Source organism: Rhincodon typus, chromosome 34, assembly GCF_021869965.1.
Source record: "Rhincodon typus isolate 14 chromosome 34, sRhiTyp1.1, whole genome shotgun sequence".
In the NCBI taxonomy this organism is placed as follows: Eukaryota; Metazoa; Chordata; class Chondrichthyes; order Orectolobiformes; family Rhincodontidae; genus Rhincodon; species Rhincodon typus.
The window spans coordinates 19709589-19735100 of NC_063365.1; the positions used below are offsets into that span (position 1 = coordinate 19709589).

At 43.9% G+C, this 25512-nt stretch overlaps 1 protein-coding gene across 2 annotated transcripts in view; it reads right to left on the minus strand.

The window, feature by feature from the left end:
- ret (ret proto-oncogene receptor tyrosine kinase) overlaps positions 1-20388 on the minus strand; it is a 50182-nt gene extending 29794 nt beyond the window's left edge. For both annotated transcript variants that reach the window (XM_048616283.1, XM_048616284.1), the window contains exons 1-7: positions 20286-20388; positions 17978-18259; positions 13101-13342; positions 10453-10624; positions 6870-7069; positions 4719-5010; positions 1886-2011 (exon numbers count right to left, since the gene is read on the minus strand). In XM_048616283.1, the coding sequence (XP_048472240.1) occupies positions 1886-2011; positions 4719-5010; positions 6870-7069; positions 10453-10624; positions 13101-13342; positions 17978-18254 (1309 nt within the window). In that variant the 5' untranslated portion in view covers positions 18255-18259; positions 20286-20388. The remainder of the gene's footprint in view (positions 1-1885; positions 2012-4718; positions 5011-6869; positions 7070-10452; positions 10625-13100; positions 13343-17977; positions 18260-20285) is intronic.
- Positions 20389-25512: the final 5124 nt, after the last annotated feature.

The window sequence follows — 25512 nt, forward strand, 5'->3', positions numbered from 1 at the left end:
AACTGTCAAAACAACATGCAGCCACCTACCTCAAAGAGAAACCTCAGAACAAGAGTTAAAAGACTAGTTAGGAGGAATTTTTTAGTACTATTAATCAAGGAATGTTGACTTAGATACTCCTGTTCCTATGCAATTTGCGTCATTTGTATACCAGAACTAGTAACCACAGTTGCAGCTTAACATTTGATTTATAGGGCAGTGTGTTTGAATGCATAACACTAGAATCAGAGAAAGCCTACAGTGTGGGAGTAGGTCATTTGGCCCATCAAGTTCATACAGACCCTCTGAAGACCATTCCACCCTATCTTTGTAACCCTGCATTTCCCATGGCTAATCCACCCTAACCTGCACATCTTTGGACTGTGGGAGGAAACCGGAGCACCCAGAGGAAACCCACGCAGACACAGGGAGAATGTGCAAACTCCACACAGACAGTCACCTGAGGGTGGACTCAAACTCTGGGTCCCTGGTGCTATGAGGCAGCAGTGCTAATATGGAGCTGTCCCAAGCAGGAAAGTATCAGCCTTGATCATGTCTTCAATGCCTGGAGTGGGGCCTAAGTTCACAAGTTACCAACTCAAATTCAACTGTGGCACAAAATGAAGGTAAATTCTCATTTAAAACCAGTGATATTTCCAAGTCAGCATGTTGAGTGGCTAGGAGGGAAACTTGCAGGTGGTGGTGTTCCCATGTATCTTCTGACCTTATCCTCCAGCAGTAATGTTTATCTTATCTTTCGTGACTTAAGAAGCTGGGTATGATATTGTAGACTTGAAAAAACCATTAATTATGATCATAAGAATTATTACAACTAGCTGTAATATGCAAATATTATATTCATAGGAACACAGTGTCCGTGGTCACAGTTAGCTTTCGACGATGCTGTTGAAGGAGCGCTGGTGATGTGCTGCAGTGCATCTTGTGGACAGTATACACTGCTGCTACTGAGTATTGGTGGCAGCATGAGTGAATATTTAAGTTGGGTGTAACAATCAAGTGGTCTGTTTTATCCTGATAGAGTGAGCTCCTTCAATTTTGTTGGAGATGCACTCATCTAGGCAGGTGAAGTATTGCATCACATTCCTGACCTGTGCATTGTAGCTGATGGACTTCATAGAATCCCAACAATGTGGAAATAGGCCATTCAGCCCATCGAGTCTGCAACAATCCTTCAAAGAGCATCCCACCCAGACCCACATCCCTACCCTATAACCCTGCATTTGCCATGGCTAATCCGCTGAACCTGCACATCTTCGGACTGTGAGAGGAAACCAGAACACAGACACGGGGAGAATGTGCATACTCCACACAGACAGTTGCCACAGGCTGGTATTGAACCCAGGTCCCTGGCGCTGCAGGGTTGCAGTGCTAACCACCGGACCACCTTGCTACCCCTTGTTGCAAGATTCCCAGCTTTTAGCTGGCTCCTGTAGCCACAGTATTTACATGACTAGTCCGGTCAGTTTCAGTTCAGTCTACTGCTGTAATGTGAGATAGCAGTGCCCTGTGAAATTAACCCTGCTCCTTTAGATAGATCAGGTGGACAGTAAGGTCCATTAACATAATTTGGAAGATCAGAAAGTACCTACAGTGTCCTCTCTCCACTAAAAGTTATTTAACCAGTTTTTAAGTCTCTGCCTGCTTGACCTACATTACCACAGCCACCGCTTTAATAATTGAACATCTTGAGGGATATCTGAGATCTGAAGATTGTAGTTAACCACAAGTTAATTTGGACACATTATCCTTCAGTGATAGCAAGCATTCAGCATTTCCAGAAGTATTTGGAAGTTATATCATTCAGTAGTTAGTATTAAAATTTCACATATAATGGATAATTCAAAAGGAAGAACTGATACACTGAGTCATTGCAGAAGATTCATACCCTTCTCAAAGCCCTGTCGCCACTGACATTTCCCGGTCAATGTGCCAAGACCGCCACATTCCTCACATTCAGCGCGTTGCCTGTTTGTCGCACAGATTTTGGGACAATTGTTATTTCTGTCTGTGTCTGGAGAGAGAAGAAAACTCAATTAATTCCATCTATTTGCAACCAGGGTTTAAATCCTGCTTTGTCAGCTGAGTAAAGCATTCACATATTGTTACTTTAAATGATCAAATAGGGTCATTTCAGGTTAAGGACATGCAACACTTGAACTGTAAAGAGGAATGAGACTTCAATTGAATAAATAATGACACTGGCATAGGCTTAAAATTACAAAATACTCTAATTAACTTAATTAAACTACATTTCAAAATCACAAGGATATGAATAGCACACTGACTGTGAATTTACAAGTGGATCCACCAATGAAAAGCGAAACCTAAAAATGACCTCCTTCAATTCGGCTCAGTTTAGAAATGCCCTGCAGAAACTGAATCTTCCTAAACGATGGGGTGGTTGGCCTATCTCAGGAGTATTAGGATTCGGAAAGTTAGCAGTGTTCTCCGCTGAGGGCTGAGAGGAGATTTGATTGAGGTGTTCAAAATCAGGATAGGTCTGGACAGAGTAGAGATGGAGAAATTGTCCCCAGTCATGAAAGGATCGGGATTGAGAGGGCACAGGTTCTAAACTATGGAAAAGGAGCAAAATCATTGAGAACAATCACTTCACACAGCCTCTAAATTCCAAGATGGCGGCAGAGTAGGACACCTCAGCTGGAGCTTGTCTGCTCCGTCCGTTCCTTTTCTTTCTCTTCTCCTTTGATTTTCCTTCTTTCTTCTTACCTTCTATCCGTGAGCCTCGAGTGAAGTCATCGCGGCCTCAGCGCAGATTCCCGGTCTTCAGAGCCTTTAGGTGAAGACAGCGCGGACTCCCAGCACACTCAGCCTCGAGGCAAGGTCTTGTGTGGTCTGGAGGCTAGGCGCCAGTGTGGACTGGGTTGGAAGGACTGTTCTTCTGAACTTTTTATCTCTTTAGTTTTCTAATTTATTTCCATGATTTTCTCTTTTGTACCTAAGGAGGTACAAATGCTGGGCTTTTTATTTCTTTATTTTTCAAATCATTTTTCGCTAAGAATTTGTACTTAAGGATCTGTATCTAGATACTTTTGCACCTAAGGTGGTGCCGTAAGTGGTGATTTGTAAACTTTTCACTTTACTCGTGTGAGTGCGTGTGTTAATAAATCTAACTCTAAGTGGTTAAGGTCTGCAATCGACTGCCTGAGAAAAGCAATGGAGCAGATTCAGTTTACATGTGGAGCTGAAGTTGTATATGGCCATCACCACTGCCTGGGCAGTAACATGACAGAGCTGATTTCTCAGTCTATACTTTTTTATCCATGTAATTTTTATTCTATCATGTCATTAATAATGAGTTCTACAAAGGTGGCAGCATATAGGTACTAGACGTGACTTTGTAACAATTGTGCCTGTTTTAGTCTCTCTAGAGAAAACTCTGTAAGAAGTGATTTTTAAGACCTTGGATGACAGCAGAATGAATCTACGACATTGCAATCATTTATGGGCAATGGGATAACGTGGACTGAATTGAGGGCTTTTCTTGGGGTTATTGTCGTCAGTCTGTGTAAGTTTTATGCAGAAGAATCTTCGGTTAGCTCCCATAGTGATAACATTGTATTATGTTGTAACAGGGCACCGCCCTATTGTCAATCACTGGGCTACAATACAGGATCAAATATTGCTCAATTCAGCAAATTTACAAACAGGATTAGGTGCAACTAGTGGTTAAAGTATAAAATTAGCATCCCAGAAGCTTTGACGAAGGATCCAGAGAATCCAAGTTCAAATCTCACCTTGGCATTTTTAGAATACTGAAAATTAAAAGTGGTGCCAGCAAAAATGAGGAAGTCATCAGCACCCCCTGACTCTAAGCTCCAGGTTTGAGTCCCATCCCTGGATCTGAGGGCCAAAGAACGTACACTCATTATTGTAGACAAACATGTTGATTATTGACCTGCAAATCCTTCCAATGCACACCAACAGCAGGCAGTGAGCGTGGGAGAGATTCCTGGCCAGCAATGTGATGAAAAGAAACTTGGAGCCCTCCCATCACTAAATTAGCTCCAGATTACAGCATGTATGTTGCCACAGCAACTGGCACTCCAGGAGTGGAACACCATCAGTAAAAGCAACCAGAGAGCTGTTCGATTGTTGGAAAAACCCAACTAGTTCACCAGCATCCTTTGAAGGGAATTTTACTGCTCTATACCTTGTGTGGCCTATATATGACACTAGTCCTACACCAATATGGCAGCCGTAAACTACACTCTGGAGTTGAAGCCACTCAGTTTTGATAAATTGTTACCACCTTCTCAGGTTAACTAATGATAGGGAATAAATGCCATCAATACTCACAAACTGAGAATTACTATTTTTTAAAAAAATTCCTTCGGAGCCCCCCTCACAAGCCCCATTTTGTGTTAACACAAACCCAGATGATTCCTTCTCCTGCCACTGTACAAACTCCATCTTTACTACATTAATAATTCCACAAGTTGCCCTTGATTCCAGATGAATCAGTCATTTTTGGAGGAATGATAACTTGGCAGCCCATTCTGTTAGAAATAAGAGCAGGAGTAGGCCATTAGCCCCTCAACCCTGTCTGCTATCCCTGCCATTTAGTAGATCATGGCTGATCTTCCAAATCAAATCCTGATCCATCTCATACCCCTCTTCCCTCCTTCCTCTCTCATTTGAAATCGAAAGTGTGGTCAGGGAAGGTCAGAGAGAGGAAAGCCAGAAGCACAAGTACTTACAAGAGCCTTCGAGCGTGACAATTATGCTAGCCTTAGCCACCTCTTTGCTCAAATACTCGTTGGCAATGATAATATAGTGAAGCCTGCTGCAGGAGCCTGTTCGCAACATTTTCACATCATTGATGTACAGGAATCCGAATATATCCTCAGCTCTCTTCAGGACCCCCATGATGGAAGAACAGTTTCTTTCTGGATGAGTGGCATTCTCCTCAGTCTGAATTAGGGGCACCAGTGTGTAGGTTATATTTAATGCTTGAAAGTTGTGGCAGTTTGCGATGCAAATCCTTCCAATCTGTAACACACAGTGGAAACAAGAAATAAGCATTCAGCATTCCGACAGATTATCATTCCCATCACCCAAGTGAAGGGTTCAATCCGCCCTCCAGATGTACAGTGGTGGAACTCTGGAATGAGCGTTGGCTTGCTACTCAGCCTGATGGGTGTGAGCGTCTTCTAGTCACTGCGTAGCTTGTGGTAGCTCATAGAAAATCCCACTGTATGGGATGAACACCCACATTAGTCAGAAGAAGTGCCTAGGTCATGGGCTGTCAATCAGATCCTTCACGCTCATCATCAGGAGGGGACTGTGGGACCATGGAAACAGGACATCACACCTACCGTGCAGGGCAAGAAGTATTTTGATTGGAATATTCCGAGCTCAGAGGTGAACTGCCAAATCATTTATTTTTATCCAATTTTTGGCCCAAAGTTTATTGGCATGCTACTTGTTTCCCAGTTCCCAATTAACAGAACGTGGAGTCATGACATTAAAGGAGGCCATTTGAGTCCCATTGGGTCTATTCTAACTCACTGTATGGCAATTCACTTCATCTCATCCCATCCCCTCTCACTCCATCCCTTCAAGTTTATTGCCTTCAGTTACCCATTTCCTCTAAAATAATTGATGTCTCCATCTCCAACGTGCTCTGAAGTGGAGGCTTCTAGATCATTCTCATCCTGTTACCATTTCGATGCTGAAATAAATAGCCAGATTCTAGAGTAGATTAGACTAATACCTGAGATGGGTGGATTGTCTTCGGAGAAAACGTCATACAGGCTCAGCTGGTATTGACTGGAGTTTGGAAGAGTAAGAGGCGAATTGTTTGAAACATACAAAATTCTAAGGGGTCTTGACTCGATGGATGTTCCATCTTCAAACTCGGAGCCACAGTCTAAGAATAAGGGGTAAGCCATTGTGATGAGGAAGAATTTCTTCACTCAGAGTTGGGAATCTGTGGAATTCCCTCCCACAGGAAGCTGTTGGGGCCAGTTCATTAGATATATTCAAGAGGGAGTCGGGCATGACTCTTGTGGCTAAAGGGATCAAGATGTATGGAGAGAAAGCGGGAGTGGGATACTGAAATTCCAAAATCAGCCATGATCATATTGAATGGTGGCACAGCTCAAAGGGCCGAATGGCCTGCCCCTGCACCTATTTTCGATGTTTCTATGTCTTATGGGAGAATCCAGGACTGTTTAAAAATTAGGCGTCCCCCAATTAAAACAGACATTAGGCAATTTTCTTTTCCTCAGAGGGTCGTGAGACTTTGGAACTCTCTTCCTGATTGGGCAGTGGAAGCAGAGTCCTTGAATATTTTTAAGACATAAGTAGATAGATTCTTGTAAGAAAGGAGGTGAAAGATTATTGGGGTTGACAGGAATGTGGATTTGAGGTTAGAATCAGATCCACCGTGATCTTATTGAATGGTGGAGTTGGATTGAGGGGCTGAATACTCTACTGCTAATTCCTTTTGTTCATATATTCTCAACACTACTCACCCAATAGTACAGACATAACTAAGAACCAAGATTAATTCAGCAACACCACACATCATCACAGAACATAGAACAGTGCAGCATAGGAACAGGCCCTTCGGCCCACCATGTTTGTGCTGACCGTGATGCTACTTTAACTATAACTATCTGCCTGTACCTGGTCTGTGTCCCTCTATTCCTTGCCTGTTTATGTGTCCGTCTAAATGCCTCATAAACATTGCTTTGTATCTGCTTCGACCACCACCCCTGGCAGCACGTTCCAGGATATTAGATTAGATTAGTTGTCTTTACTCATAGCTCTTAATTTTTTTTTGCGGTAGTTCTGATTTTGTCTTCCCGCTGTAGAATCTCCAATCACCGAAACAAAACAATTACCTTTGCGGATCGTCCGGCATTCCTGCTTAGTGAGAAATGGAACACTTTCTCAGTGAACTCGATAATGATTGGGCGGATGGTGACGTTGAAATGGAGCATCACTGAGCTGTTTGGGCCACTGTATTCTATATCATGGACCAGGACATCCAAACTAAATGACCGGTTCTCAGAGATTGATAGGTTTTTCTTCAGGATTAACTCTGAATAAAACACATCAACATACAGGGAATTACATGTAGTCTTGAGTACAGAACAGTCCACTCAGCCCAACTGGTCTAACCCAGCATTTATGCTCCATACAAGCCTCCTCACATACCTCTTTATATCAGCCTACCTCTGCATTGTCCACAATTAATTCTATAAGTGGATAAAGGTTATTGGTGTGTGATTATTGGCACACTTGGGATTGTTAGGCAAATACTGCAGAATTGCAGAATCACATCTGACAGGAAATGCAAGAAGAAACTCAAGGATAACGGATATCCAAAAAACTGGGTCAGAAGATGCCTACACGAGCAACATCAGGAAGATACTACACACCCCGACACACTCATCACACTACCCTACATCAGGAACATATCGGAACTAACCACAAGACTCCTTCGACCACTTGGCATCAGAGTGGCACACAAGCCCACTTCAACCCTATGACAGCTGCTCACCCGAACTAAAGACCCACTCCCCGCCATGGACAGGACCAATGTCATCTATAAGATTCCCTGCAGAGACTGTGAGAAACACTACATCGGACAAACAGGAAGGAAACTACAAGAGTACATGAACACCAACAGGCTACAAAAAGGCACGACGAATACTCACTCATCTCAATCCACATGGATAAGGAGAACCACCAATTCAACTAGGACAACACCAAAATCCTGGGACAAGCTAAGCAGAGACAGGCACGGGAATTCCTAGAAGCCTGGCACTCCACGAAGAAAGCCATCAATAAACACACAGAATTTGACCCCATATACACTCCACTACGAAGGTAAACCGGAAGTGAGGCAATCTAGCTCAACAGACTCCAGAGTTTAAAAACCAGGCGGGAAAACACACCAATGCTTCAGCGGAGGCTGCACTGATGATGTTACCCAGCATGGTAATGAAACGTCTACAGAACAACAAACCAGCTCAGCGAGCCAACCAACCTCAGGAAATGTTTTGCCAACAACCAATTTAAAGTTGAGCTGTTAACTTGGCTCATTTACATTTTCCAGATATCACATACATTCAGACACAAGGACCCGTTCTCTGCAAACCAATGAAGTACATTCAAGTCTTGTGCCTTTCTGGAATTAGCTGGGAGTTTGAGACAACTACAGGTCCTGTTGGTTTCTCAATGGCATCATTCTAGCTAATCAGAATCAACTGGCTAATCAATCTGTACCTTTTTCTCCCACAGCATAAATTGTTGTGATCAGTTGCAATTTGGCATTCTTGCATTTGTCCTGATGAGTGCAAGATGACAAACAGCGACAATATGCCCTTCTTTTCATCAAGATTCAAGCTCTACACAGTCTAGTGACCGGTCTCAATATTCCACATGTGGACCTGACACTGCCCACAAGCTGATCCCAAGATGTCAGTTAAATTTCTCAGCTACCTCTCAGTAGGAGTCAGGGTGTGATCATAATTCCTTAAGAATTTAGTACTGCCCTTAATTTGTATTTGCCATCCCAGTTTATCCTGGTCACTGGCCCAGATAATGTTTCTGAGACAGTAGGCACTGTCCTAAGTAGCTAATACTTCCTTTAAAAGTGGCCTGCAGAAAATAATTAAGTTGAAGTACAGAATCTTACAGAATGGTGGAATGCGTGGTGGATAGGGGCTAGAATAGGCCATTCATCCTATGTTCTTTCTTGCAATGAACAAGTTGCCTCCTGCAGAGAACTAGTGCCACATAATTTCAGCAAACATTGATCTGATTTCTCATTAATTCTGTCCTTCTCTGGTTCATCAAATTGCCGGAGGGGAGGGGGGGGGGGGGGTTTTGGGGGTGGGGGGGGGGGAGATGGTGGGTTATCAGTTTGCTGCATTGGCATAGAATTGCACCACTGACTGCCTCAGCACACCTCACCAGATTGAAGAGGGGGCAGTTTTTTATACAAAGGGAGACAGCAAAGTCCAGTTTAACATTGGCCAACAAAGTTAGCAGTCGAGGCATTTTTGGCCTCAAGTTTCATCCTGATGAGGGTCTTTCAGGCAAAGTACGACAGAGCTCGAAACAGTAAATGCCCTGTTTGCCAGTGTAGAGTTGTGTTGAGTCTGGACGTGGTGGTTAGCGTGATGTGGCCTGTGTGATTTTCCATGCATTATTTTAATGGATGCAGTATCTAGTGAGCGGGGTCAGAAGAATTTGAGAGGACGCCATAAAGCCCCTTGAGTCTGTTCCACCATTCTGTAGGATCAGAGTCAATAAATCTACTGTGTGTTTTCCAATGCTAAAAGCTCCACACCAAAGGGAGCACTTAGCAGAAAGATTTTCCCTAATCGGAAAGCTTCAGGCTGAAGGCCATGCTCTGAGTAAGATGTTGGTTCTCTAGCTGTCCTGCCAGCAACACAATCAGAGAAGGAGCGAGGGATGGAGGAGGATGGGGGGCTGGCAGTTTGGGAGAAATGCTATGAATCTGGACCAAGTTGTAAAGCTCATTATAAATACTGCACAGGTGAAATCATCCTTTCCCTTCAACCCAGAGCTGGTGACCTTCATATCACCTTCATATCAACGTGTCTCTCTCCGTTTCTCTCTCTCTCTGGCTCTCTGTTTCTCTGTCTCCCTCTTTTTCTGTCTATCTGTCTGTCTGTCTCTCTCTCTCTCTGGCTCTTTGTCTCTCAATCTCTCTGTTTCTCTGTCTCCCTCTCTCTCTGTCTATCTGATTTCCTGCCTCTCTCTCTCTGTCTCTTTGTCTTTCTCTCTCTGTCAGGCTCCATCTCTGTCTCTGTTCTCTTTCTTTCTGTCTCTGTCTGTATCTCTCTCCTTCTTTCCCTCTCTCTGTTTCTTGGTCTCTCTCTCTCTGTTTCTCAGTCTCTTTCTCTGTCTGCCTGTCTCTCTCTCTCTGTCTATCTGCCTATCTGTCTGTCTCTCTGTCTCTCTCCAAAAGACCAGGAACCATGGGATTTACAAAAGGCACAGCAACATCTCTGTCCAAAGTGAACTTGCCTCATGGGGTCCTGAGCTGAGATTTTGAGCTCGCAAGCTCCAAGGCAGAAACCCAGGCCCCTTCCCAGTCTCAAACCCTTCTCTCTGCCCCCTGCCACCCCCTGATCTGATCTCAGAGGCGTCTCAACAATTTGCAAGCCTCAAAATGGAGTGACAGTGGGACAACACTTTGGGAACCATTGGCCTGAACAGTCCCCCAGCCCCTACCCCTTTCTTATTCATCGGTTTTCCTTCCTTTGCGTGACAGCAAAGTGCCTGAAGCCAAAAAGAAACCCTACCACACCACATCCATCATTTTCCCATTTCAGATATTCATGGCCGTGCTGTGTATATTTCTGCATCCCAGAGTGGGAGGTCTCTCTCATTTCCGATTGCTGGAGCTGCGCATTGCCGAAGGATGTGTTTTCGGTGAGGGTTTACCATATTTGTTTACCGTCCCTCGAGCAGGGCTCTTGGTGCTGGCAGGTGTCTCCAGCGGCGTAGCCTTCACTCTGAAGTTGTCTGTGATCCAAGTGTCATTTCTCATCACTGTAGCTGTGTACTTGGTGGTGCTGTCTGTGTCATACACTGAGAGAGACACCACCACCGTGTTCTGCAAGATACAAACAGGTATAGAAGGGAGTGTAGCTCTTGAAAACGTAATGGCATAGATCTTGCATCTGAGCCGTGCTGTTAGGATGCATGACAGTAAGTTGGTAACACTTTCTACCCTCTCACCGAGGGCAATGGAAACAGAATAAGTGCTGCCCACTTGCCAAATTGTTAGAAGCAGTACTGTTCCCAAACACAAGGAAGAAAAGAACTAGAAACAGAGAAGAATAAAAACCCCTCCTGGATCAGGAACTAAAACAGAAGTTTCTGGAAAAGCTCAGCAGGTCTGGCAACACCTGTGAAGGAGAAAACAGAGTTAACATTTCGGGTCCGGTGACCCTCCCTCAGAACACCTCCTGAATGAGGATTTGCTAAGAGTGCGAATTAGGTAGGATGGTGGTGCTAAATTGAAATTCTATTATTTTATTTTTAATCAAACTGCTTGGACATGCAGTGAAACACTTCTAGGGGCAAGAGGGATTTGACTCAGACCTTCTGGCTCAGAGGAAGCGATACCACCACCACACAGCAGGAGCTCCAAGTCCAGTTACAATGAATCAAATTCATTTTAAGTATGGGTTTCTGATAAAAGATTTTAAATTGGCAATCTCCGCAGCCAGGAATTGAACCCAGGTCAATTGCTTGGAAGATAGCTATGGTCACCATTCTCCCATTGTAACTGTATACAAATTGTGTTTAATTATACACAGGGGAGCTAGTGGCATAATGATAATGTCACTGGACTTGTAATTCAGAGACTCCAGGCTAGTCGGCTGGGATGTGGGTTCAATTCCAAAAGTGGCTGATGGCTTAAATCTTAATTAACTTGAATTTAAAGGGGCAGCACGGTGGCTCAGTGGTTAGCACTGCTGCCTCACAATATCAGGGACCTGGGTTCAATTTCACCCTCGGCCAACTGTCTGTATGGAGTTTGCATGCTCTCCTTGTGTCTGTGAGGGTATCCTCTGGGTGCTCTGGTATCCCCCCACAGTCCAAAGATGTGCAGGTTAGGTGGATTGGCCGTGCTAAATTGCCTGTAGTGTTCAGAGATTGTAGATTAGGGGGATGGGTTTGAGTGGGATACTCTGAGGGTCGGTGTGGACTTGTTGGGCTGAAGGGCCTGTTTCCACACTGTAGGGATTCTATGACAAGTGGAGGGCATCGGTTGAAACCATAACTTGAACACATCTAAAGAGACAGAAACTGTGGAGTTAGGAGGTAGATGCTTGGAATGTTTTAGGCTGTAAACAAATGTAGTAATGAAGATCTGTTCTTGTAAAATCATTCACCAACTGTTTTTCCAAACAGAACACTAAACAAGTGAAGCAAGAGACAAACGAAAATGGAAAAGCAAAGAGACAAGGCAGAATTTAAAGAATCTAATTGAACACAGGACATTGGGTCTTTAAAAGCGAACTCCCTTAAAGGCAAGGCACACACTTACAACAGAAGGGGGTTGGTCTTTCTTCTATTTTCTCAAGGCAATTATCTTTAATTCAAACAGCTCTCATGTTACAAAGTGCGCCAGAATGGAACACTTCATAGATACTGTAAGATTTTGAATTTCCAGGCCCAAATTCTGGAAAGTTGTATCTGTTTCAACTCTGATTGATGTTGGGTGTAGTGAAGGCCGATAAGCACTGGCCAAGCACCAACCTATGAATGAGGATGAAGATTTTGTAGATGAGGCGTTAGAGAAGACAGCTCAGATTAGAATAGGCAATCACTGTTTATGGAAGAAGAACGTGGGTCTCTGTTAGAAAGGGGACCAGAGATGTGTTGGATGCATGGGGCAGGAGAAGTTCTTTTGTCATGGGGTTATCTCCACAGATAAGAGTACGGTTTTGTTAGAACTTTATTTATTGCATCGTAATACTAATTAATGTCACACATGGTAATCTGAGATATACCAAGCTCTAATTTTACTGTGACGTTACTAAAAAACATGTGCTTCTCTCTTCACCTCTACTTTCTATCGAACTAACTCCACCCACAGTGTGCCATTTATGCCCAGAGGGGCACAGCTCCAGGACATCGTTGCTTTGGAGCACTTTGGCAACAAAAGTCATCACCTTGGTGATTTCGAACACTTGGTCTCCGTTGGAAAGAGGGGATGTGGAGACTGAAAAGGTCATCATGATATATAAGGATAAACCATGATCTGCAGAAATAAAGCAGCCACAGACACGCGTGCGCACACACACACACACACACACACACACACACACACACACACACACAAGCACACGCACACAGACACAGACTCACACACACATGTACACGCACACAGACACGCATGCACACACACACACACACACACAGACACGCATGCACACACACAGACACACACACAGACACGCACGCACACACACAGACACACGCACACACACAGACACACACACACACACAGACACACACACACAGACACACACACACACACAAACAAAATCTCATCCAGACCTTGTAGGGAGTCCTACCTCTTTCCTGTTGAACTCAATAAAAGCCTCAGCTGTGTCGTTGCCATCAGGGAGGTATGGAGCATTGTCACCTTTGTCAAGGACAGTCACATGCAAGGACCTCCCAACCTGTGTCACTTGCACAGGTGTCCACAAGGTGCATCTGACAATCATTTCGTACGTCTCCCTCTGTTCCCTGTCCAGCGGCTTTTCCACACTGATCTCGGATGTCTCCTCATTAATCCTGAATGGAACGGAACCACCTGGAAAATGAACAGATTAAAAGGATATTTTGTACGGGGTGCTTACTGCCTATCCAACAGGCTACAGGTCTCAGCAGCAGCGACATTGTAGTAATTGGAACCATGGCTGGGGGTAGATCTCATTGACAATGAGATCCTTGATTGGGGTTGTTAAGCCGGGCCAATCAGGGAGCCCTGGCTGACAGATATAAACAGGACATTCAGAAGGTCTCCTCAGTCTAGGGACTGGCTCTGAGCAGGCTTGTCAGAGACCTTGTATTGTGTACATGGAGATAAAGGATGACTTGGTGACAGGATACCGGCCTTTGTGCAGTTATTTCAAACACCGAGCTGGATTTCTGTTGGGCAGCTGTATTAAAGGTAACATAACAATGATGGATAGATGGAATTAAGATATACAGCAGCCCTGATCCAAATCAACAGGCTTTGAGTGGATGAATGGACTCTTTCTGTTCCTTTAACTCTTCCTACACTTTGATGTACACTCAGGCAATCTGCCCTTGTTACCAAATTGATTGCGACTCACTCATACCAAATAAATTGGAATGATTAATCACATCAACCTCATCCTGAACAACAACTCCAAGGTTTCTGTGATGTTTAACTGTTCTGCAATGAGAGTCTGGTAGCTAATCTATGCTCGTTCTGCTTGATTAGTTATGCCTGGGTGTGGACCCAGAATAAAGGAAACACTGCTGTAGAAAGAGCTAGAACAGGTAGTTCTGGGAGCTTGATGTGCACAGATTTACCAACTTTCCTGAATTACACTTTAAAAATATTTGATTTGCCATGATGCACTTTGGGACACCCAGCAGTTGCGAATTGCTACATAAATGCAGGTCTTTATTTTCCTTGTCTTTCCCAACACAAAATCAAAAATACACCATGCTTCTCAAATTTGCAAATTGCATGTCCCAGTGATGTTGGCCCGGAAACAGAGACTCTGCAGCAACTTTGAGTCGAGGCTGCAAAGAGAAAATTGCAAAACAATAGAATACTACAGCACAAAGGATTCTGTAAATTCACTTGCTGTTTGTGAGGTTTTTCTTGGGCAAAGAGAGCAGTCTTTGCCTGAATTTGTGTGCACTTCAAACGCAATCCAAGGCATTTCAGGATGTCCCACTGTGTGACCTGTTGTAGCCCACAGCCAAATAGAAATTACTTCAGAAGGTACAGGCTGGAGCTATGAATGCACTCACCACTAGGTGGTGCAATTGTTGAAGAAATGCATCAATCAGCTACCTGTGCACAGGTAGAGGACAACTGTTTAGTGCCTATGCCCTAGGCAACTGCAGGTTTAAAACCAGGCAGAAGGGATTTCTTCACCTTGTTGCTTCATCATGCCTTTGTCATCTCAAGACTCACTTATCCTGACGTCCTGACATCTGGATCCACTTAAGTAAACTAAATGTTATCCAAATCTACAGACATAACGCAGTGTGGAGCTGGAGTAACACAGCAGGCCAGGTAGCATCAGAGGAGCAGGAAAGTTGATGTTGCGGGTTGGGACCCTTCTTCAGAAATGGTCCTGACTCGAAACGTCAACTTTCCTGCTCCTCTGACGGTGCCTGGCCTGCTGTCTTCCTCCAGCTGCACACTGTGTAATCTCTGACTCCAGCATCTGCAGTTCTTGCTCTCTCTAAGTTATCCAAATCCATGTTGTCCCTGTTCTAACTTGCACCAACCCCATTCCCCTATCATTCTTGCGTTCACTGATGTACACCATCTCCTGGTCAAGCAACATTTTGATTTTACAACGTTCGCCCTTGCTTTCAACTCCCTCCATGCCTTGCTCCTCCCTTCCTTTCGCTGTAATCCAGAAGGAAAATGCAGTAAAGCTGGTGACTGAGACACGCTGGTCCAATGTGTTTTGGATACTTCCAATTGGAGGACAAGTGTGACCACTGCACGAATTTCTAAGTAGGAACACTGGAACAGGAGTAGGCCATTCAGCCCCTTGAACCTGTTCCAGCATTCACTGAGATGATGGCTGATCTGTGGCCTAACACCATAGACATGCCCTTGTCCCATATCCCTTAAAATTAACAAGTGAACAAACGTCCCCCATTTGTAGAAGAGAGTTCCAAACCTCTATCACCCTTGGTGTATAGAAGCACTTCCTAAAATCTCTCCTGAATGGTCTGGTCCAAATTCTCAGACTATGCCCCCTAGTTCTGGAATCTCCAACCATTGGAAATAGTTTATCTTTCTCTACCCTGTTTGTTCCTGTTAATATCTTGAATACTTTGATCAGATCACTGCATAACCTTCTAAACTCTACAGAAAACTGGCCTAATTTGTCTAACCTGTTCTCATAACTTAATATAAAGTGTTAAAAGTTATTAGGTGCTTCCTCCCTTTCAACGCCAAGATCTCAGCGTTCCTCAAATTCTGGCCTCTTGAGCAGTCTTCAGCTGCCTGGGCCCCAAGTTCTGGCATTCCCTAGACCTCTCTGACACTCTACATTTCTTTCTTCTTTGAAAACAGGCTTTACCATGTTTATGGTTACTTCTTCCATATCTCTGCATGTAGCGACATATCCAATTTCGCTGTCTAATGCTGGAGGACATTAAAGCTGCCATGAAATGAGATTTCAGCTTGACCCTGCTTACTTTGTCTTCAATTTTGAACATCTCCCCACCCTCAGACTCAGCGCAATCGAGTTTTGGTAAAGATCTGTAGCTCGGGTTGTGGGTGAGGTTGTTGGCATGCTCACCAAGCTGGCTTGTTCTCGTTCAGATGTTTCATCACCATACTAGGTGACATCATCAGTGGAACCTCCAATGAAGAGATGTTACTCTATTCCAAGTGGAGTAAAATAACATCGCTTCATCGGAGGCTTCACTGATGATGTCACCTAGTATGGTGACGAAACGTCTGAACGAAAACAAGCCAGCTCGGCGAGATGTCAACAACCTCAGTGCGATCAATACCAAGGAAGCTCCCCTAGTAAGGTACATCACTATCCTGTAACAAGTAACGGGCTCACATGCTCCCAGTCTTGTTCAGCAGGCCAGGCCATAGAGAAACTTCTAGCAAATTGACCATCCCTGACCTCCCCATGACCTCTGGCCTTGGTATGCTCCCTCAATATGTTGGTACACTGAGAATGACAGGAAAGAAGGAACAAAAGGAGGCCATTCAGCCCCTCAAATCTGTTTAGCAGCCTTTGCAGGAGACTGTGATTGACCTGTGTCTTAAGGTACATTCACTTGGCTTGTCTCCATACTCCTTGCTATGTTGTCAGATATATAGTTATTAATTGAGGAAGTATCTCTTCATATTCAATTGGAAGTTCCTCACTTGTGCCACTTTGTGTGAAAGAGTGTTTTCTAACTTATCTCCAAGAGATATCATAACCCAATTTCAGGTCATGACCCTTGTCCTTTAAACGCCTATAGAGGGAGGTTCTTTTAATCTTGCTGAAAAGAGAGACAGGTTGCTGATGTGTTTTTGACTTGCTCTCATCAGGGCAAATGCAAGAATGCCAAATTTCAAAAGGCCCACAACAATTTATACCACAGGAGGAGGAGGTGCTGATTGGTTGATACTTGGTTAGCTGAGATGTTGCCATGGAGAAACTGATAGGGCTTGGTTTCCTGAGCTCCCTTGTAATTCCAAACGAAAAGGGACATCAACATATATGGGCCAAGCGCAGGCAGGTGGGACTAGTTTAGTTTGGGATTATGTTCGGCATGAACTGGTTGGACTAAAATGTCTGTTTCCATGCTGTATGACTCCATGACTCTATATTCATTTTGTTTTTGGAGACTGTGTCTGTGTGTGAAGGTGAATGCAGCAAATATTAATGAGCCACATTATGGGCTCAGCTGGTCATTTATTGGTACAGTTCCATTACCATGAGACCATAAGACATAGCAACAGAAGTAGGCCATTTGACCCATTCTGTCCAGTCTGCCATTCAATTCTATCATGGCTGATCTGATAATCTTCAACTCCACTTTCTTGCTTTTTTCCAATAACCCTTGATTCACTTACTAATTAAAAAATCTCCATCTCACATTTGAATATACCTAACAACCCAGCCTCGACAGGCCTCAGTGGTATAGAATTCTACATAGGTAGAAAAAAATTCCTCCTCATCTCTGTCTTAAGTGGGTAACCACCTATTCTGAGATTATCTCTTTGGTCCTAGTCTCTCCCACAAGGGGAATCTCTCCTCATCTACCCTCGCAAGCCCCTTTAGAATCTTAAATGTTTCAATAAGGTCATCTTTCATTCTTCCAAACTCCAATGAATACAGGCATAACTTAATCAATTCTTCTAAGGGAAATCCCTTCAATCAGTTGAGTGAACCTTCTTTAGACTTCCTCCAATGCCAGTATATCTTCCCATCGGTAACGTGACAAAAAAAACAGTCCAGAGTGTGTGTTATAATTGTTTCAAACTGTTCTAGGTGTGGTCTGACTGGTGCCTTAGTAATATTTCCTTATTTTTATACTCCATTCTCATATTATGGAAAATGTTTCTTTTCGAAAACTCAGCATGCTGATTTGGAATGGTAGGCATTGGGAAACACTCAAAACCTCACAAGGACTGACCCTCAGCTCTTTATTGCCCCACTAGCACCCCAAAAATGCAGGTCCATCGCCCCTCACCCTGTGATATATTTACCTGCTATTAGTTGATATGAGATGTTGGCAAATTGGCATTGGTACTGGTTTGGCAAGGAGTCCATTTGAAAGAACGTGCCAGGGTATGTGTTCTCGATAATTTGAACCTTCGAGTCCACTTCCCCAAAGCAGAGGTCTTCCGCTGTGATGTTGGCACATGGGGGTGGGCTTTTATTCACCACAATAACTATCACTTGGGCCTTACACTCCTTCTCCCTACGGGGTTCAGGAGCAGCAAAGATGTGGAGCGTGATCTTATACAATTCAGGTCCACCCATGTTACCTGCAACAGAAAGGAAGAGAAAGGTGACATGATTCTACAGCTGCTTGAGAAACTTTCACGCTGAATCCAAACTTACAAGGAGCCATTTTAACCCTCAGTATCCAGTAGGGAGCAATGTGGGACTCGGGCTGGAAGGCACAGAGTACACAATAAAACCTGGCTAACTTCACAAGTCATTTTTAAAGTTGATTTTTTAAGAAGCTGCAGTTTAAATGCACTGCATAGAAAAACAACGTGCAACTAGTCATACGTGAGAACTGTTTCCCAGTCCCTGGGATGAACAGAGAGGTTGTGTTCATTTGGTTGAGTGGAAATTCTTCCCCCAAGTCATCTTCCATCTGAAGAAGGTTTCCCTGTCCAGCACCTGTTTATTTCCTTTATTTCTAGGGACTTTTAAACTTTTCGTTCATGGGATGTGGGCCTCACTGGCTAGGACAGCATTTATTATCCAACCTCAGTCACTTAGATAAGAGTCTACCACATCACTGTGGGTCTGGAGTCACATGTAGGCCAGACCAGGTAAATTCCTTTTCCATAAACAGTACTTCAGCATTGCCTGGTAAGCGGTGGCATGGTGATAATATCCCTGGTCTGATCATCCAAAACCCAGCTTAATGTTTGAGGGGTATGGGTTCAAATCCCACCAGAGCAGATGGTGAAGTTTGCGTAACGTCAGCAAAGGGTCATGGGGGTCAGAGCCAAGGCGAGGGAGAGATCGGAAACCAGGAGGGTATTGGAGGGGAGGGCGGTAAGAGACTGGGGGCAATCTGGAAGAAGCGGGGGAGGCCCATCCAGCTCCTGGACCCTCCCTGCAACCACCTCTGGGCTCCCTGTCCTCCCACCCCCTTGCTCTGGGCTATTTATCCCTTTCCCACATGCTTTTTCCTTACCACTGAACCCCGTTTCAAAATGTATGTGCTTCCAAGCTACATTTGCACATGCAATCTCAGATAAATTCTCTGTGATGACTGATTGCATCTGTAGGCATGCGCTTTTCTGAATGGGTGTATGTTCATGGTTGGCTGCAGGCAGCAAACACTGATGTGAATTATTTAGAATGAAGCTGTTCTAATGGTGAGCATGTACCCACTGTAATGAAAACAACAAATACTGGAGACCACAGTGGGTCACTCGAAGCTCTGATGAGGAGTCATCTAGATTCGAAACATTAGCTTGCTCTCTCTCCATGGATGCCATCTGACTCGCTGTGATCTCCAGCATTTGTTGTTTTCAGTACAGACTCCAGCATCTGCACTAATTTGCTCGTACCCTATGTAGCCACTGTTGATTGTTGTAAAACTCCATCCGGTTCACTAAATGTCGTTTCGCGAAGGAAATCTGCTGTCCTTACTTGGTCTGGCCTACTTGTGAGTCCAGACCCACTGCAATCATCTGAAATGGCCTACTTGGCCAATCAATTCAGGCACAGTTAGGGATGGGCAACAAATTTCAGCCTTCCTAGTGACCCCTACATCCGAAATCATGAGGGCCATGAACAGGCTGAATAGCCAAGGTCTTTTCCCCATGGTAGGGGAGTCCAAAACTAGAGGGCATATGTTTAAGGTGAGACAGGAAAGATTTAAAAGAGACCTAAGGGGCAACTTTTTCACGCAGGGGGTGGTGCGTGTATGGAATGAGCTGCCAGAGGAAGTGGTGGAGGCTGGTACAATTGCAACATTCAAAAGGCATCTGGATGGGTACATGAATAGGAAGGGTTTAGAGGGAAATGGGCCAAATGCTGGCAAGTGGGACTAGGTTAATTTAGGATATCTGGTAGGCATGGACAAGTTGGACTGAAGGATCTGTTTCCGTGCTGTACAACTCTATGACTCTAATTGAATAACTGCTGGCCTTGTCAGCCATGCTCACATCCCAAGAATGATCATTTTAAAAAAATTACATGAATACTAATTTTACTGATCACTCTTGTGTTATCCCACTCTTATTAAATCTTAACGGGTTTATTGCTATACGATTCCATCATCCCCAACCAGCATCACTATTGAATGAGAATAGACATCCTCACCCAGCAGTTGGAGATCACTCTCCTCCAGTGTCTTGTTAAGGTAAAAGACGCCAGATCTCTCATCGATCCGAAACCACTGGTGTCGAAATCCATTCAACAGATTGTTGCAGAACCCAAAGTAGGCCGTGCGATCCCCTTCGTCAGGTAAAGCATAAACCTGGAGCAGTGGAGTATCTGCTGGTTGTCCAACGTACACTGTGGTCTGGTAGGTCTTCCTGGGGAAGTACAGGCCGAGCACAACTGGAACAGAGGGGGAAGTGCAGGAGAGACAGAGAGAAAGGGACAGGCCGATTCGAGGGAAAGAAAATATATGGGTGGTAAAAGACAAATGAAAAAGAGAAGAAAGGGACGGAAAAATTGAGGAGATGAAGAGGTGAGATCGAGAAAGAAGGGGACAGAAAAAGGAAATCAAATATTTTGAGTAAATGGTAGAACTGTCAACAGTCAAAATCTCTGCAGTAGAAAACATGCAAGACACTAAACCTTTAAAGTTTATTAATTCTGCTCTAAATTTACCTTCTGGCTGCCGATTCTTCTTGTTCAATCACAATATGTAACTGTCTTTCATTTACTCTCACATTAAATGAATATTGGTGCCTGAATGTTCAACATAGATTCCATAACAAACAGATTTTAACTGGTGTACATGACTCCAAGCTGACCGCAACACCAGCAATTTTGATTTTTAGGTAAATAGTTGCACAATGACGTTTGGTGCCCATGTATTATTCAAAACGTTTCTTCATATTAAACCATGACATTATAACACGAGGGAAGATGCTCAAAGGGCAAAAGATAAAATTACGACTTTGTCTCGGAAGATGTCTTTCACACGAAGCGATCGACACAGAGAGTGGGAGGCCAGTACAGACCCAAAGTCGATACACATTTAATTAACAGTTGGATCTTTGGTCAAGAGGACTGTGAGATCAGCGTTAGCTGTGGGGTGCAAACTCATTGCCGATTCAGAAAGCTGAGGGTTCAAGACCCACATTCCAAGACTTGGAACAAGACTTTTGACGCCAAGTGGGATCAAGGATGGAGGTGGGCAAGGGTAAGAACATGAGCTTTGTGTCCAGCATGCCAAGTGCTGGTACCAGTCCATCCTGGTCTTTTTCCTGGAAATGGAGCCTACAGCAGACAGGGCATCTGAAAATGCTGAGCGGTGAATTGAAGGCAGTTCATGGCCAATTGGCAAGGGCAGTCGCAATTTTTCACCATTTCAGAGACAAACTGGGCAGCACACCCATCTGTAAATTTATTCCTCATGTTGTCGGAGCAGACTGAATGTTCAGGGAGTAAGATTCTATTGCCTTTTACATGATGGAATCCCATGCCGTAATACCCTCCAGCTGTCTTAGAGGTACAGTGCCTTTCTGAGATCTGTGCAATAAGAGAACAAGTGGAATGTCCAGTTCATGCACTAACCATTGACTCTGCAAAATCCTGCTATTATCTCATCTCTTTATGGTGATACAGGTGAGCAGCCAGGGCCCGTAGTCGTACAAGGCTGGAGATGCCCAATCTCTGAAGCTAAACGGACATAGACCTGGTTCATATTTGAATAGGAACACCGGGTGCAGTAGGCTTAAAGGACACTTTGGTGCAGCAGTAGTGTCCCTACCTCTAAATCAGCAGGCCCAGGTTCAGGTTCTACTGCTCCAGAAATGTGTAATAATATTGCTGAATAAGTTGTTTGGAAAATGTCTGCAAGTGTTGAGTCTCAACTACACACAAAAGACACTAGGACAACTAACATCTGACTCAGGGCAATTGGCCAGGAATGGTGGGATGACAAAACCTCAGAAACCCACTTCAAAAAGCAGGCAGAGAGACGCTGATCTTTTAGAGTGATCATTGCTGCATAACGGGATTTTATCTGCAAATGCATTACAACAGCCTTTACAACAACTCTACTCCAACTGAGCTTAAAGATTTTATTTGCTTAAAAGGTAAACAGCTGTGCTGATAGGAATGGAACAGTGGAAACAGCAGGATCATATGTTTTGAGACAGCACAGTGGCTCAGTGGTTAGCACTACTGCCTCACAACACCAGAAGGCCTTTGACAAGGTGCCACACAGGAGGCTGCTGAGTAAGATAAGGGCCCATGGTGTTAGAGACAAGGTGCTAGCATGGATAGAAGGTTGGCTGTCTGGCAGAAAGCAGAGAGTCGGGTTAAAAGGGTCTTTCTCAGGATGGCAGTCGGTGACAAGTGGGGTACACAAGCGTCAGTGTTGGGACCACAACTCTACACTTTATGCATTAATGATCTAGATAAAGGAACTGAGGGCATTCTAGCTAGGTTTTCAGATGATACAAAGACAGGTGGAGGGACAGGTAGTATTGAGGAGGCGGGGAGGCTGCAGAAGGATTTAGACACGTTAGGAGAGGGCAAAAAAGTGGCAGATGGAATGGAAAACTGTGAGGTCATGGACAATGCTAGGAGGAATTGAGGCACCGAATACTTTCTAATTGGGGAGAAAATTCAGAAGTCTGAAGTGCAAAGGGACTTGGGAGTCCTAGTTCGGGTTTCTCTTAAACTAAACTTGTAGGTTGAGTCAGTAGTTTGGAAGGCAAATGCAATGTTGGCATTTATTTTGAGAGGACTAGAACATAAAAGCAGGGATTTACTTCTGAGGCTTTATAAAGCTCAGGTCAGACCACAGTTAGAGTATTGTGAGCAATTTTGGGCTCCATACCTCAGGAAGGGTGTACTGGCCCTTGAGCGGGTCCAGTGGATATTCACAAGAACGCTCCCAGGAATGAAAGGCTTAACATATGAGGAACGTTTGAGGACTCTGGGTCTATACTCAATTGAGTTCAGAAGGGTGAGGGGGATCTAATTTAAGCTTACAGAATACTGAATGGCCTCGATAGAGTGGACATTGGGAAGATGTTTACTTTGGTAGGAGAGACCAGGACCCAAAGGTACTGCCTTAGAGTAAAGGAAAGGCCCTTTAGAACGGAGATAAGGAGAAACTTCTTCAGCCAGAGAGTGGTGAATCTATGGAATTCACTGCCACAGAAGGCTGTGGAAGCCAGGTCATTGAGTACATTTAAGACTGAGATAGGTAGGTTCTTGATTATCAAGGGGATCAAGGGTTACGGGGAGAAAGCAGGAGAATGGGGTTGAAAAACTTATCAGCCATGATTGAATGGCAGAGCAAACTCAATGGACCAAATAGCCTAATCTCTGCTCCTATGTCTTACGGTCAAACAGTGAATTAATTCAATAATGTTTTCAAATTAATGCAAGTGGCATGTCCAAACTAATTAAGAAATATGGAAACCAATTTTTCAGTGGTACGTTCAGCTAGAACAGGGAGTTGGTGAGAACTTTCCAAGCATGGATGTCTTCAAATGCAACACTCAAAAATTAATCTTGTGTTGGCGAAGATCTGGTGACAAAAACAGTCATGTTTTCAGCCAGAGACTTTAGAATTAAAAATGCAGAAGCAATTACACTTGAATCCTTGCTTAATACCTCCTCGCAGACCCCCTCTGCTGGTTCATGTGTGTCTAGTAGCCTCAATTGGGACAAAACACACAACACAATTTTCAATACGCTGCAGTGCTGAGCCAGTCTCATGTGTAGAACACATTAGCTAATCTGGAATTGAAATTGTGAAATTAAAAAGTTAGGGCAACACTCATGACGGAAAAAAGAATGTAGAGTATAAGAATGGAAGAGTCGTTGTTAAATTCAAAAAGGGAATTCATAAAAATATCCTTCACTGAAACATCAGTGGTTTACACTGAAATAGAAACTTTAATGTCCCAAGGTATTTCATAAAAGCAGTGGAAGTTGGGTCAGCTCAGTTGGCTGACTTGCTGGCCTGTGATACAAATTAATACAACAGCATGGGTTCAATTCCTACCCCAGCTGAGGTTACCACAGAGGACTCTCCTTCTCAACCTCTCCCCTCATCCAAGGTGTGGTTCCTCTCAGGTTAAACCATTGTCCGTCATCTCTCTCAACTGAAAGAACAGCCGTGTTGTCTGGTAGGGCTATGCTTTTCCAGCAACCTCTGTTTTTGTCCCATAGCAATGTGGTTGACTCTAATCCACTCTCTGAAAATGGTTTAGCAAGGCACTCAGATCAAGGGCAGCTAGGGACAGGCAATAAACACTCACAACCCACAAGTGAATTTTTAAAAATGGGCTGAATTAATCTACAGCACAGAAACTGACCAATGCAGTATAGATCCATATGAAATAACACTGTAACATGTTGACTGTTTCATGTTATAGCATGTTTCCTTAGGGAAGTATCATATTTTCTGACATGCCATTAGCAATAGCTTAGCATTCTTTAATATCACAAAAGTTTAATGACAGACTGTCAAGTCACATCATCACACTTCACAGAGATAGGTTTGGAGGGGTGAGGAGGTGTGGAAGGGGAGAGAGACCTCCACAAGTTTAAGGTTCAGACGCCTGGAAGTATAACTGCAAGCAGTGCAGTGACTAAAACTGGGCATGTGCAAGAGGGAAGCAATGAAGAATCAGAGCAGTGCGGAGATCTCAGAGAGTTGTGGGGCTGGAGGAGTTTGCAGGGAGAGTGAGCAGGGAGGCATTTGAAAATCAAGAATGAGAATTTTAAAATTAAGCAGTAGCTAATGTAAAGTACTGAGAATGAGGTACACTAACAGCTTTTGAGGATTATGAAAGACTTGAAAGATATCTAGTGTTGGTTTTTTTTTGTCATTGTTGCCAGTTTTCACAAAAATACATTTTATTTTGAAAAAAGGAAATGAGATTCTCCTCAGCCAGTTCAGGTGGAACAGCTTGTAAGAAATGCAAGAGATGCATTTCTGGTTCTATAATTTCTGGACAATTCAAACAGAATACATTAACAGATCGTGGCAGCTCCGATGGATACTGTGAGAATTGAACCATTGTCTGGATAGGAATAATGTCTTATTTAGTTCGCCTTTTTTAGTTAGAGCTCCAGAATTTTATTTTATTCACTCACGGGATGTGGGTAACACTTGATGGGCTAACATTTGATGTCTGTCTCTAGTTGCCCTGGAGAAGGCAGTAGTGAGCTGCCTTCTTGAACTGTCTTGTAGGTAGATGCACCCACAATTCTACTGGGGAGGCAGTTCCAGGATTCTTACCCAGTGACACTGAAAGAAAAGTATTTCCAATTCAGGATGGTGAATAGCTTGGGTGGGAACTCGCAGGTGGTGGTGTTCCTATGTGTCTGCTGGCCTTGTCCTTCT